Here is a 12559-nt window from a genome sequence, read left to right as displayed (position 1 = left end):
GCTGCCCAGGGAGGTGGTGGAGTCCCCATCCCTGGAGGTGTTTGAGTAGAGTTGACATAGTGCTTAGGGACATGGTGTAGTTGGGAACTGTCAGTGTTAGCTTAATGGTTGGACTGGATGATCTTCACGGTCTTTTCCAACTGAGATGATTCTGTGATTCTGTGACTCAAGCTCCTATTGATTAGCTGAGCATCAGTGGCTTCTTAGCCATGCTTTTATGAATTATGCTCTTCTGAACGTTGCAGGAAAAGGTTTACACTAGTATGTTTTACCTCACATAATTATCGGGCTAGAAGCATACACCACACTAATTATCACAGTTCAGTGGATATGTGGTAACTTGATATGTTAACATTCAGCAGTGCGCCAGAGGCATCAGACATTAGGCTACAAAACCACTTGCAAGGTTCAGCTGGTGACTGGGGACTCACAGACTTTCCAGAAGTCAAAAATATGCACAAACAGTGCTAGAAGCAAGGCCAGGGGCACAAGCTAATAGAGTGTGGAGAAAATCTCTACAGTGTGAGTGGGGGAAAACAAAGTAATTTGGTATGTGTAGATATGTCCAGATAGAACTCAGCAAAACACCATGTTTAACACGTTATTTAAACGAGAGATTTATCAAAATTATAATTTGCCATGATCACTACAACAATTCTTAAGGGAAATATGTATAACATGGCACAAAGGTCCATACTGTTTTCTGAATATTCATCTAGGACATGAACCCATTTTATGAATTTTCTCCCATTACAAACCCTTTCTTTTCATTTTTCTCTTTGCAGTATAATGATTATGTTCATTTTGTCGAACCCTGTTTTAAGGGTATCCTGGTCCAAGCAGACAGAGATAACAGAGAGGTGAGTACCGGGCTCCTTCCGATGTTATTCAGGTAGCTCTCTTAATGTTAGAAGTACACAGGTTAGGATGTTGTGACATGAAACCCCAGGGACAAGAAACAACCATCTCCCAGAAAGGTTTGCATTTCAGAAACAAGCACCACTTCAGTGGTGTGTGCTGGCTCCATGGTTCATCTTTGCTTACACAAAGCTGCTGTAAGATGGGGTCAGCTGGCTAGCTAAACAGCAGCAACCAGCTTCCCCTGTGTCCCCGTGCTACCAGAGCATGAGTGGACCTAGCCCAGACTGCTGTGGAAAAATTGTGCCAGAGGGCAAAGGTTCTCCATCTTTGAAGCCCCCCATCCTCAGGTCTCAGAAAGGAGAAAAACCAGCCCTTTCCTGGTGAATGCGCTTTCAGCCTGGCCTGATCCTTTGCCAGGGTGGACCGCCAGCAAGCTTTCTCTGATGAGGGGTTTTGCTGCTCTGATCCAGGAGGGCTCAGCAGCCCCAAGGTAGTCAGCCTGCATCCAGCTGCTCTGCCACCCTCTGGGCTGACTTGTATTTTTAGCTCTTCTTACTGTTTTTCTTTTTCTTCCTTTTTCTCTATTAATACCACAGAGGTAGTTCATCCCTGCATGTCTTCAACGACTGGATTTCTCTCCAGATTTCTTTCCCAGCTTAGCCCTGGGTCACAGAGTATGACTCCAAAGGGTGATGTCTCCCGCAGTGTTTCCCAAAGGATCACCAAGCCTTTTGGACACTATTTTGTGGAAAGCACTCTCAGATCAATGCCTCCGTAGTAGAAGACAAGCATTCAAATTTTTTCTTTTTCCCAATCCTGGTGCTCTTGCATGCACAGGAATGTTTTGGGTTTGTTTTTTTTTTTCCTGAAGGGGTGGATAACAGAAAGTCTGATTTCTAATAGTTTTGTCCCTTGCATGATGTCTCATGAACTGCCAATGGTTCACAGCACACAGGCTGAGAAATGCAGTCCTGCTGCGGCTGTGTGGGCAAAGGTGCAGCACAGTGGCACTGTCAATGGAGCAGCCACTTGACCTTCCCACCTCCATCCATCACCATGTTGCACTACCCTGCCAGTGGTGGTAAAGGATCAGGAGCCCAATGGCACAGACTTTCCCAGGTTACCCTTTCCTTCCTCAGTCAAAGGGAGCATCCTGCCTTCAACTCATTGCTGCCTTTTTCCCCTCTCTTCTTGCCAGCACTTCAAGCAGCTGGTGGATGAACTGCAGGCAAAAGGAGTGGGGACTGTGAACAAGGCTTTGACAGAGTCCTTCAAAATCCTGAGGGAGGTAAGAGTCAGTGCTGATGCTTGTGTCGGGCCCAAGTGTTTCTGCCTACCCCTACTTTCCTCTCTACATCTGACTTGGGGGGAGGTAGTATGAGCTGATCTCACAGGCCCCAAATTTGCAACAAGCAGTGTGCAGGGGTGACCCAGCTTTGGGAAGGTGTTGGTTTGTGTGTGATGCTCTGAGGCTCCTGATTCCTGCCCAGGAGGTATCAGGAGCCAGCAAGGCTGTGGCCCTATGAGTGTTTCCTTAACAAGAACCACAGCTGGGAATTGCCCAGGCACCTTAGTTATAGATGGTGCCAATAAAATATAATTAATTAGCTGAGTGCAACAATTCTAGTCTTAAGTAATGTTATTAGTGAGCCTTGGTAAGTAGATCATGATGAAGACATGAAAGATTATTCTCAGGGTTCACATTTATTTCAGTGTCACTTTGCTGAGTATCAGTGCTTGGGGAAGAAATCACAGGTACAGGAGAACTAATCAGTAAGTCTGATCATGTCCTGTGATCAAAATCGTGAATGATTCATTGCCTTATGCGAACAACTGGGATTTCAGTAGCCTGGAGGTAAACACAAGACTTAACTCTGTTTCTTAAGGAATGTTAACAAAGAAGGACCAAGAACCAGCTGACCATCCCCACCTCCTCATGGCACTGTCTATAGTGGGGTCTGCCTGAAGATGCCAATGCCTTTGGTGCTGACAAAAATATGTACACGGTACAATGCTGGTGACCATAATAATGGTGTTGATGTTCAAGGCAGTGTGCTAGAGGTATTGACACCCTGGGAAGGATTATCCACTCTTATTTTACAAACATAAAGTTTGTTAGCTATGGTAATGCTGTTCCTAATTTACGCCAGTGCAAGCATGATCAGATTGAACCCAGGGACGGTGGTAGCTGAGTTGACTTGTCAGTGGTAATAGAAACGTAATGGTTTCAATGGCAACCCGAAAAGAGCGTGGTGTAGCCTTGACAATACAGTAACAGGCTGGCAGCAGTCCTAGTAGTAATGGTTCAACATCTTTGGAGAAGATCGTTACTGAGATAACCAGGGAAGCAGTAATGATGTAAACCTAGAAGAATTACATGGACTAGATGCCTGCTAGATTTATCTACATGTATCCTTATACTTTATGACAAAATTAACTTTACCTTCAAAAGCAAAGATCCAGAGCCTACATAGGCCTGTGTTATATAAGTCAGAATATTTAAACAATTTTTCCACCAGAGGAGAAATGATTTCTTAGTATCTAATGTAGCACTGGTTATGTACAGTGACAAGAGATTAAAGACCACCAATGCAGTACAACTGCAGACACTCTCAACTAGCACAACTTTGAAGGTCTCGGTGAAGAATAATGGATCATAACCCTAAAGAAAGTTTGCTTGCCCCAGCTGAAATAGCAGCCTGTCATGCCAGGCACAGATACCAAAACTGGTCTGGTTCCACTAATGAGGAGACCTCACACCCCCTTTCTGACAGGCATGGCTCACCCACTAGACTAGGCAATCCTCAAGCTTCCAGGAGGCAGGATCTTTATAAAACCCTGCATGTTTTGAGCCAGGCATGCCCTTAGGAAATAGAAAATACATGGTAGAACACTGAGACAGAAAACACTGTCCTCCAGTGACATAACTGGACGAAAAATATTTCCAGAGAGTGATGTCCATGCAGCCTAATGGACTAATGTAACTCCACTGCAGTAATAGAGAAGAAATTCTTTGGCAGATAGAGAAGATATTTTTTCCTCTCTATTTGACATCAAAAATGCAGTCAACAGTTTAAGTAGTTATCACTTGTCTTGATTCTTGTTGATTCTCCTTTGGCTAATGAGCTCAGAACAGCTCTGAGATTGCTCTTAGACAGTACATCACCCAGTGGTGATAAAACCTTCTGGTGTTATTCACTCAGAAGGTGAGGTGCTGCTTCCCTCATGCTTTTCATTATCACCTCAGATGTGGGGAGAGGGCAACTGACTCAGGCATTTGAGCATCTTTCCTTTGAGCACCCGCAGATGAGGAAGTGTGGCTGTTGTCTCAGTGACTGCTGGTGTTGCACTTCTCTGCATCTTGGACGTTGCTGTCCATGAAACAGGAGTTCAGAAACAGTAACTTTGTTGTCAAAGAAAGGTGTAAAACAGGGCTATATATCTCTTCCACCCAGCTCTCCTTTCCCAGTAACACCAGTTGCAGCTTTCTCACAGTGTGTCATTCAGTGTAGCATGGACCATGATTGCCTCTTCTTTAATAAAATGGGACCTCAGTCCAAGATCACTGAAGCCATCAGCTGGGAGCCTTGTTCACAGCCGGCTGTGTGACAGCTGCACATGCAGCAGGAGGCCTGTGGAACCTCCTGCAAGTCACTTTGCAGCTTCATCCCAGGACTTCTGTCTGCCTGGTGACATTCAGAAGAGACAGAGATTGGGTCTTGGTGCACATGCAGCAGTGCCAGAGGCTGCACATACATAGGCATGCAAGTGTGGAAACACGCCTGTTGTCCTGCAGCAGCCTTTCCCAAACTGGAGCTTCCCTGATAAGAGCTCATCTAGAGAGTGCCTTGATGTCACCAGCCAGAGGACCCCAGGCTCTGCAAGTACCACAGCTTAAGGCAAAAGGGTACCACCTGCCAAGTGCTTGTATGCTTTAAGGACTCTCTGTAATCTTCTCTTAGAGCTTCTTAGATCTGTATCCGTGATAAGGGAGGAAGAGGATTTCTGTCAGCGTGCCCTGAAACAAATCTGTGCTGCTGCAGTCATGCAGGCAGAAGGGGGAACTTTGGTGCAAATGGCCACCCCCTTCCTGTCAGACAAAATTCACATTCTCTGCTTGTAATCGTAGCCATTTCTCACAGACTGTCCTGTTATTGTTCACAGAAGCATACGCAAGAGAATGAAAATTAAAATTGCTACATCACACTGATGAAACAGGCTCTGCTGATTACAACAGACAACCAGGAATAATATCTGTAATGAAAGTGACTGCAAAATTTCCCTGGTAATTTTCCTCAGTCCAATTGCTCATAGAATTAATAGCCCAGTAGAGACCTACTCATTGAGGTATGAGTAGCAGAGAGGGGTTGAAGAAGAGCACGATCTCTCCCTGTCTTTGTTTTCCTTCATTATCTTCTGAGGTAGACAGGGCATATTTTAATCCGTGACGCAATTTGCAGAACAGCTTCAGGAGAACAGTTAGGCAGAGCCTCCCCTGCCCCCCTCTGCCATGTTCAATAAACCACTTAAACTCTCTATTTCAATTTAGCCACAACACCAAGCGGTTTCAATACAATATGTGCCCCAGAAAAACCATGGTCTTAAGCATACACTTATAAAGTGCTTCACAATTCTCAGGTGGCAGGTGCTATCTTCTGAGCTCCTTTCTTGTTTATCAAGTTTTAGTTTAGCTCACTGCTATCTTCTCTTTTTTGTTTTGACAAGCTTGGCACATCTTGTCCTCTCACCCTTTTACTGTAAGATTTATACCCCTTTGTTCTGGCCGCTGCTCTGCTCACGGCTGCTTCCAGGCTGCCTGCCTTCCCTGAAACACCATCCTCCCAAGAGTATGTAAGTGCTGCAGCTGAGAGCTATCAAATGCTAAGCAGAGCAGAATAATTACTTTCCTTGTTTTACACACTAAGTCCTCTTAACACAATGTAAGACAACAGCTACGTTTCTTCAGACGCTGTCATGTTGTTAATTCCTATCCAGCTGATCTGCCTCTGCAGTATACGTCTCCAGCCAGTATTCAGCCTCCTGTTTGGTATTTGAGCCTCTGACTATCCTTCCTAATGTACATCAATTGTAAATATATATATATATTTATAGACATGCCAAATATATGTGTGTACATATATCCATATGCAAACACACCCCCTAATCCTAAGAGTCATATATATATTCATATATTTGTTATATATTAATCTTTTAGGATTAGATAGTATAAAATCTGTGTCTCTTATAGGTCCTTCTTTCTCCAGATCTGCTCAGAGTAAGCAGGTATTTTGAAAGCTAATGTTTTCTGACCCTGGAGCAAAAGAAACCCCAAGTTCTGCTTTCTGAGGCCACCTTGGAATGATGTGTCCTCTTAACACCAAGCTGGTTTAATGGTGCCTTGACTTGCTGCTGAACTCAGAAATCACATAAATTTTTATGTTAATTATGAGTAAGTCACTCTAAATCAGCTATAGGTGGGAAAAAAATGGTGAAACTGGTAACAAACTGGATTTCAGTGAGACGTAAAGTTCTGTAACTTGAGCAAAGTGGTGTCATAAAAAGAATGAACCCATCTGCTGATGTGATTAATCAAAGGAGTTTGTGGCCTCTTATGCCCTACCTGTGTGGAGAACCATTTTATTTGCACAACTCACAAGAAGACTGCATTACTAATTTTTCTAGCAATGTGGTAGATATTTAAGGACAATTTAGCCATCTAGTTTCCTCCCCTCTTTTAACAAATGTTTTCTGTTGATTCCCTCTTTGTCCTTTGGGATCTCATATGGTCCCAGTCAGGTCTTAGCCTATGAGACAAGTAGTTCAGCAGCACCTTCTGCAATTCTTTCCCTTCCTGCTGAGCACAGATTATTCAAATGCTTTCAATTAACTTGTTGTTTAACCCCACCACTTTGTAACCCTGCCTGTAATTCATTCATTCTTTTGTTTCTTATTACTTCAGTATGCACCCAGCCATTACAGTATTGTCCTTTTGATGATGAAGTATGGAGGCTATAAAGAATCTCTGCCTGACCATTTCCCTCTGGTTTTTTATCATCTGACAACATACTCTTTTTACTCCATTTCTTGTGTCTTCTCTGAACATTTATAAATTTTTTCTTGATTCTACTTGCATTTTTATGGACCTGGATTCTGCAGCATATTTTTCAGGATAGGTGAAGCTCAGGATTTCCTGTTTACCAGTTTATGCCATTTTGCTTAATGCCATCTCTCGTTTCTTCTTCACTGGCTGTTTCCTTCTCTACTGCTAATTTTCTACCCATGAGACACCTTCCACCAAGTTTGAATTGTCAGTAATTCTGGAGGCAGGTCTGCATAAGAACGGGGCAGGAGGAGACAGAGAGAGGCTGCCCAGTCATCTGGCCAGATGTGTACATAATCAGCATGTGTGCCTGCGCATCACTGAGCTATGCTGATGTTCCTATCGCTTCACTAGTAACTATGTACCGGGCTATAACTGCAAAATAAATGGCGATGAGCAAACAAGGGAGTACAAGAGACTATGACACTGAATTAATTAGATCATGCCTGATACTCCTGGCAATGTGACCAAAGTTATACAGGAGAATACATAGCTCCATGCCTCATTCACCAACCGCAGCTCTAGACCGCATCTCTTCAGATGCCATCTTGTTCCTCATCTCCCTTTCTTTCACATTCCTGAGACTTCAGTCAGATCAGAGAATTATGCTCACAGCTTGATGTGAATGCTGTCAGATCATTTGCTACAGCTGCAACCAGCCACAAAAGGACCTAAAAATCAGGGATTACCTCTTGTTCATTTGTTTTCTAAATCTGTCTTTTTAATCTCTATTTCTATGACACTGATGATCTCATTTTCCCTGTTGAAAATATCATCTACTCCTGTAATTAGGAGATTGCTGGTTCTGATACAGCATCTAATTTCTCAGTATCTCAGTATTATGAGGTCTGAAGTAAGCTACATGAAGAGATGTCTTAAGTAGTTTGATGAAATGGTGGGTGACCTTAATTAAGTATTAATTTAATAATCGTGTAAACAAAACATGTTTTAGATTGCAACGGTCTAGAATAAGCTGCTTTCATAACTACAAGGTTCATGTATCTGTGATCTGAACCTCATTCTGATAGCATCTCCCGCACTATCGTAACCCTATGCCTCCCTAATGGATGCTCACACTAGCTGTTCTCTCTCCTAATCTGCACACAGTTGATCTCTCTCCTAGGAATAGCTCCCTTGAGACTCCTTGTCTTTTTCCTACCTGATGGTCTGCAGCAGAATCCCATGTGGCTGTCAATTGCTTTTCCCCTTTCATTTGCTCTGAAGAGCATCCTGTGCTTGTTCCTGTTGTGCACCCTCAGCCTTTGCCCTGAGTCTTCTTGCTGAGCAAGGAGCACGTGTGCTCTGACCCCTCCTGGAGCTCCAATTACCCTGTAGCTGGTGCTGATGGTTTTTTTTCCATGGTACAAGGTGTAGAAGCTTTCTGGACCACTGGAAATGTCAGACCTTGGGGACTCTGTAGAGAAGGACATGGGAGATCCCCACTGCTGGGTTGGCATGACCACAGCAGCAGAGGTACAGTCTGTCCCCCCTCTGAATGTGCTGCTCTGGTGATATGAAAGAGGAGGAGCACACCCAGAAACCTCATCCTGATTCAATAATTCACATGGATGTCTTTCCTGAGAACAGCTAGTTACAAATGACTCTGTTACACCACCCTTTTCTCTCATCTGTACTGATTCTGGTCAGCGATACAAGTAATGGGATGATCACAAAACAGGGAGAGATGGGTTCATACATGTGGTCATTCAGAAGCTGTTGAATCCATGCTTACTGCAGTAGAGTAACAGGTACTTCAGTGATATTAATAGTGATGTTGAAGGAGGCAGGACTGATAACATTAATGATGGTGGAAGGAGACATTATGGTGATATTAGGACTGAACCTGGTAATTTCATAATAAGGGGCAATCACAGAGGTAATTGTAGGACTGGTGAAATGACTGGGGAAATCTGGACTTGGAGTTGGCTTCCAGGCATCAATGGTCATGATGTTAATCTGCAGTGGAACCACAGTATCATCTGTGTTGGTAAAGACATTTGCCTTCTGTCCTAACATAGCATTACCAAAACAGAAGGGACTTGTGAATTGAACCCTAAAACATCTAAAAAGTCCCAGTTCACACGCTGTGCTCTCATTCTCCCATCCAGTGCTTGCTTTCATTTTGTGCAATTAGTCTTGCCACTTGGATACCTTTTTTCTCATAAGATATAACTATCCTCTCCAGTTTAAAATTGCTGCTGTGTTTGATATAACCTTAGTTGTCCTTCAGTCTCCTGTGTGTTCTCCATCTCATGCCGTTGCCTCTCATTACTCTCTTGCTCAGAGTTGCCATATCTTCCTCTTTCCATATTTTTTTATTCTGCATCAGTTTCTGTATCCTTCTTTGTTGATTAGACTTTTTCTTGCTCAGAGCATACAAGCCGCAAGATGCTTGTGCAAGAAGTGCATACTGACCCTGAGCTAGGAGCTGCAGCAAAGTAGCTGCTCATTTTTGTGTCTTGATGTTCTCTGCCACCTCCTCTGGTGACTGCTAATTCAACACCTGTGTTGATGCTGCATAAGGCACTTGGTTCTCTAGAGCTGGTGTACCTGAGGGCATGAGAGGCAAATGGCTCTGCATGCAGAAGCACTAGATAAGAGGCATTTGAAGCCTGGTCTTCCTGGCTGAACAGGCAGGGTCTGGCTTGCCCATAAGATCACGCATGTTCAACACCTCTCCATGTGTCCTTGGGAGCACATCAATGCTTTGTATCCCAGCGTACTTCCACTCTACCTTAAATATCACTTATGCACAGATAACGGGTTATCCATCATTACAGTGTATGGCCTTTCTGTCTGGCACATTCATAACCTATTTCAGCTCCGATGTCAGTAGCCTTTTTTCATGCGCTCCTGCCTTTTTCTGCTATTTTTTGGCAGATTGATGGATTTACCCTGAAATAATGAGTCTGATTTCCCCCTCCTCTCACATTTTCTGCCATAAAAAGTGACAGTTATTGCTGTCAAATCAGAATTGCAGTGTTTATGGTCAGTCTATAGCTGTTTTGCATAAACGAATGTGACTGTGCAAGATGTGAGGCAGCAGGGAATCACACCCTTCCTCCATAGCACTTAATTTCTCCTTATTATTTTACTTCTGTAAAGTCTCCTGTGTCTACATGTGCTAGAAAGGGCTGCATAAATAAAAAAATTACATGCAGCATACAAACACAGTCCTAATTTAAGCGGAGCTCTTTCTGAGCACAGTGCGAGGTTTGCAAGAGGAAGTCAGGATCTGGCCCACCATGAATAAATAAGCTGCGACTACACAGAAATGGTGTGTGCTGAGATAACTAATTCTCTTCCTCTCTGTTTGTAGTTCAGAGATGCTGGTCAAGGATGCTTGTGTAACCAAGCTATCATGCTGATCACAGATGGAGCAGTAGAGGATTACGAAGCTGTGTTTGAAAAATACAACTGGCCAGATCGGAAGGTTTGTCTGGGAAGTGATAAATAGAAAGGGTGAGGAAAGGTGCTATCCTGCTATGGTGGGAGTAGAAGAGCATGAGCCAGGATATTGGGCAGAGCTGAGCATTCACATCCTCCAGTACCCGTGTGCATCTGGCTGTAAACACAAAACAAAGCAGTCAGGCAGGAGCCTGTTGTGGTGATTTTAGAGGTGGTAGGATCACAAATAAATATCTGTAGGTCAACGAAGATATTTTTTTCATGCACTTTGTTTTCTAAAGGTGTGGGCAATCAAAACATTCTCCTGATAAGATGATAAAGACTGCTGAGCTGAGTATTTTAAAACTTAAAAAAAAAAAAAAAGCACCTTTTGTAAATAATTTTAATTCTATCCAGGGCTGTTTATAATTGGTCCTGTTTGGGGAAGGTTTACCAGTTCTTATGGTGGGCAGGGCAGTGGCCCAGACAACCTCTCTAGCTGCCTTCCAGCCCTATTAACTTTGAGGTCTGTGATTACAGGCTTGCACTAGCAGAGCAGACTGTGAAAGTGGAATAGACCATGGCTCATCCTAAACCCTCCTGATTTATTTATTTACCTCAGCCCAGCTAGCAGAAATGCACAAAGGGAGAGAAGCAGCCTACTGAGAGACCAAAGCATGGGGCTGTTAAAGCAGTTTATTTCAGGATTGGCTCTTTTGTTGTTGGTCAAACACAAGAGAAATGGTGAAGCTTTCTCTAAACGATTCATGCAGCCAGCTGTTCCCGTGGGTAAAGGATTCCTGTGAGCTATAAACCTCTCTACCTGTGGTTGCTGAGTGCCTGGCAGAGCTGGTATCATAAAATCAAACAGAATTTGCACTTCTGCCTTGTTATTCAGATGATCCCAAGTGCTACTGGGCTTTCAGGGCTTATTGTAACTGGAAATTAAGTTCCAGCCCACAAAATGCAAAATAAATGGAGTGAGAGGCTCCTGTCTCTGTGTGAAGGCAGAGCTACTGCTATGCACCACAAACAGGCATTCACACCAGTGTATAACAGGATGCCGAACCTCGACCATTTGGATTTGGCAGAACATTACAGCCTAATTCTTCTATCTTTCCGTTCTTGTTCCCAGGTCCGGGTTTTCACTTACCTCATTGGACGGGAGGTCACTTTTGCCCCCAACGTGAAATGGATCGCTTGCAACAACAAAGGTGCTGTATGGGAATGTTTCCCCAACCCCCATCATGCATGTCACATGTGGACTGCAGCCACAGGTCCCCGGACCCCTCTAAGGCTTACCCACTACAGCTGGGGCCTGGGAGCCCTTGGTTGGAAGACAGCCTAAGGAAAACGCAGACCCTACTTGTCCACATGAAGTGTGCCTGTGTCTAACTAACACAAGTCCTCCGTGCTGAGCCACCACATTTTCCTGTCACAGTGCCAAGGGGGACACTATGACTGAGATTTATGGTGGCTGTTGTCCACCTAAGTCCCCGTGCTTATTGTGCCCTAGTTGCTGGCTTTGACAATCTGTCCAAAACTCTGTCAGAAAGCCTGACATCTTTTGGCTGAGGTGTAAAACAAACATCTCTTCTTTAAAGATTTTACAGCATTTTTTACAAGGTCTGCAGGTTAACCCCTATATCCTTGCCAAATTCTGTGTGTGCCAGTGGTTTCACTCAGGTACCAGAATAGCTTGTTAATCCCACCCCCAAACCTCTAGCTGGTATGAAATGGTATGAATGGGAAAATTCATTCAGGATAGGTGAGTCACCTCTACACCACCTATGCATTTGGGGCCAGTTAAAAATTCCAGTTAAGTCCTATCAGAGTCTGCAAGAGTAATGGAATGCCAGGGGGAAGTCTTCCCTGTTTGGGCATGACTTGGCCTCAGTGTGCCTGAAGACAGTCAGCAATGCTTGCTACATCAGTATCCTGCTTAAGCAGGAAAAGGAAGGGATGGGTGAAGCTGGGGGCTGACTAGCTGGGTATATCAACTCTTTTCTTGTCTGAGCAGTGGCTCTGGCAGACTATGAAATGCGTGGGTATATTTTCTACTGAAAATAATTGACAGACAAGAGTTGCTGGCCTGCAGAATGTCTGTGAGCTGGGGATGTTCAAGGCTCAGACATTCATCTATTAGCACTATGAATCACATGTAACATTTTTAGGTTTTGTTAGAGAAAATAAAAACCTGGATTTCAGATT

At 43.8% G+C, this 12559-nt stretch overlaps 1 protein-coding gene across 10 annotated transcripts in view; it reads left to right on the top strand.

Annotated features, from left to right (window-relative positions):
• The window catches only part of CACNA2D4 (calcium voltage-gated channel auxiliary subunit alpha2delta 4), a 132854-nt gene that overhangs the window by 21990 nt on the left and 98305 nt on the right, over positions 1 to 12559 (top strand). For 9 of the 10 annotated variants that reach the window (XM_074871689.1, XM_074871683.1, XM_074871686.1 and 6 more), the window contains 4 exons: positions 786 to 860; positions 2060 to 2149; positions 10281 to 10394; positions 11484 to 11562. In XM_074871689.1, the coding sequence (XP_074727790.1) occupies positions 786 to 860; positions 2060 to 2149; positions 10281 to 10394; positions 11484 to 11562 (358 nt within the window). The remainder of the gene's footprint in view (positions 1 to 785; positions 861 to 2059; positions 2150 to 10280; positions 10395 to 11483; positions 11563 to 12559) is intronic. The other variant, XM_074871685.1, reaches the window with a different exon arrangement.

The sequence above is a fragment of the Strix uralensis genome, chromosome 5 (genome assembly GCF_047716275.1).
Source record: "Strix uralensis isolate ZFMK-TIS-50842 chromosome 5, bStrUra1, whole genome shotgun sequence".
Lineage (NCBI taxonomy): Eukaryota > Metazoa > Chordata > Aves > Strigiformes > Strigidae > Strix > Strix uralensis.
This window is presented reverse-complemented; position numbering and strand designations above follow the sequence as displayed.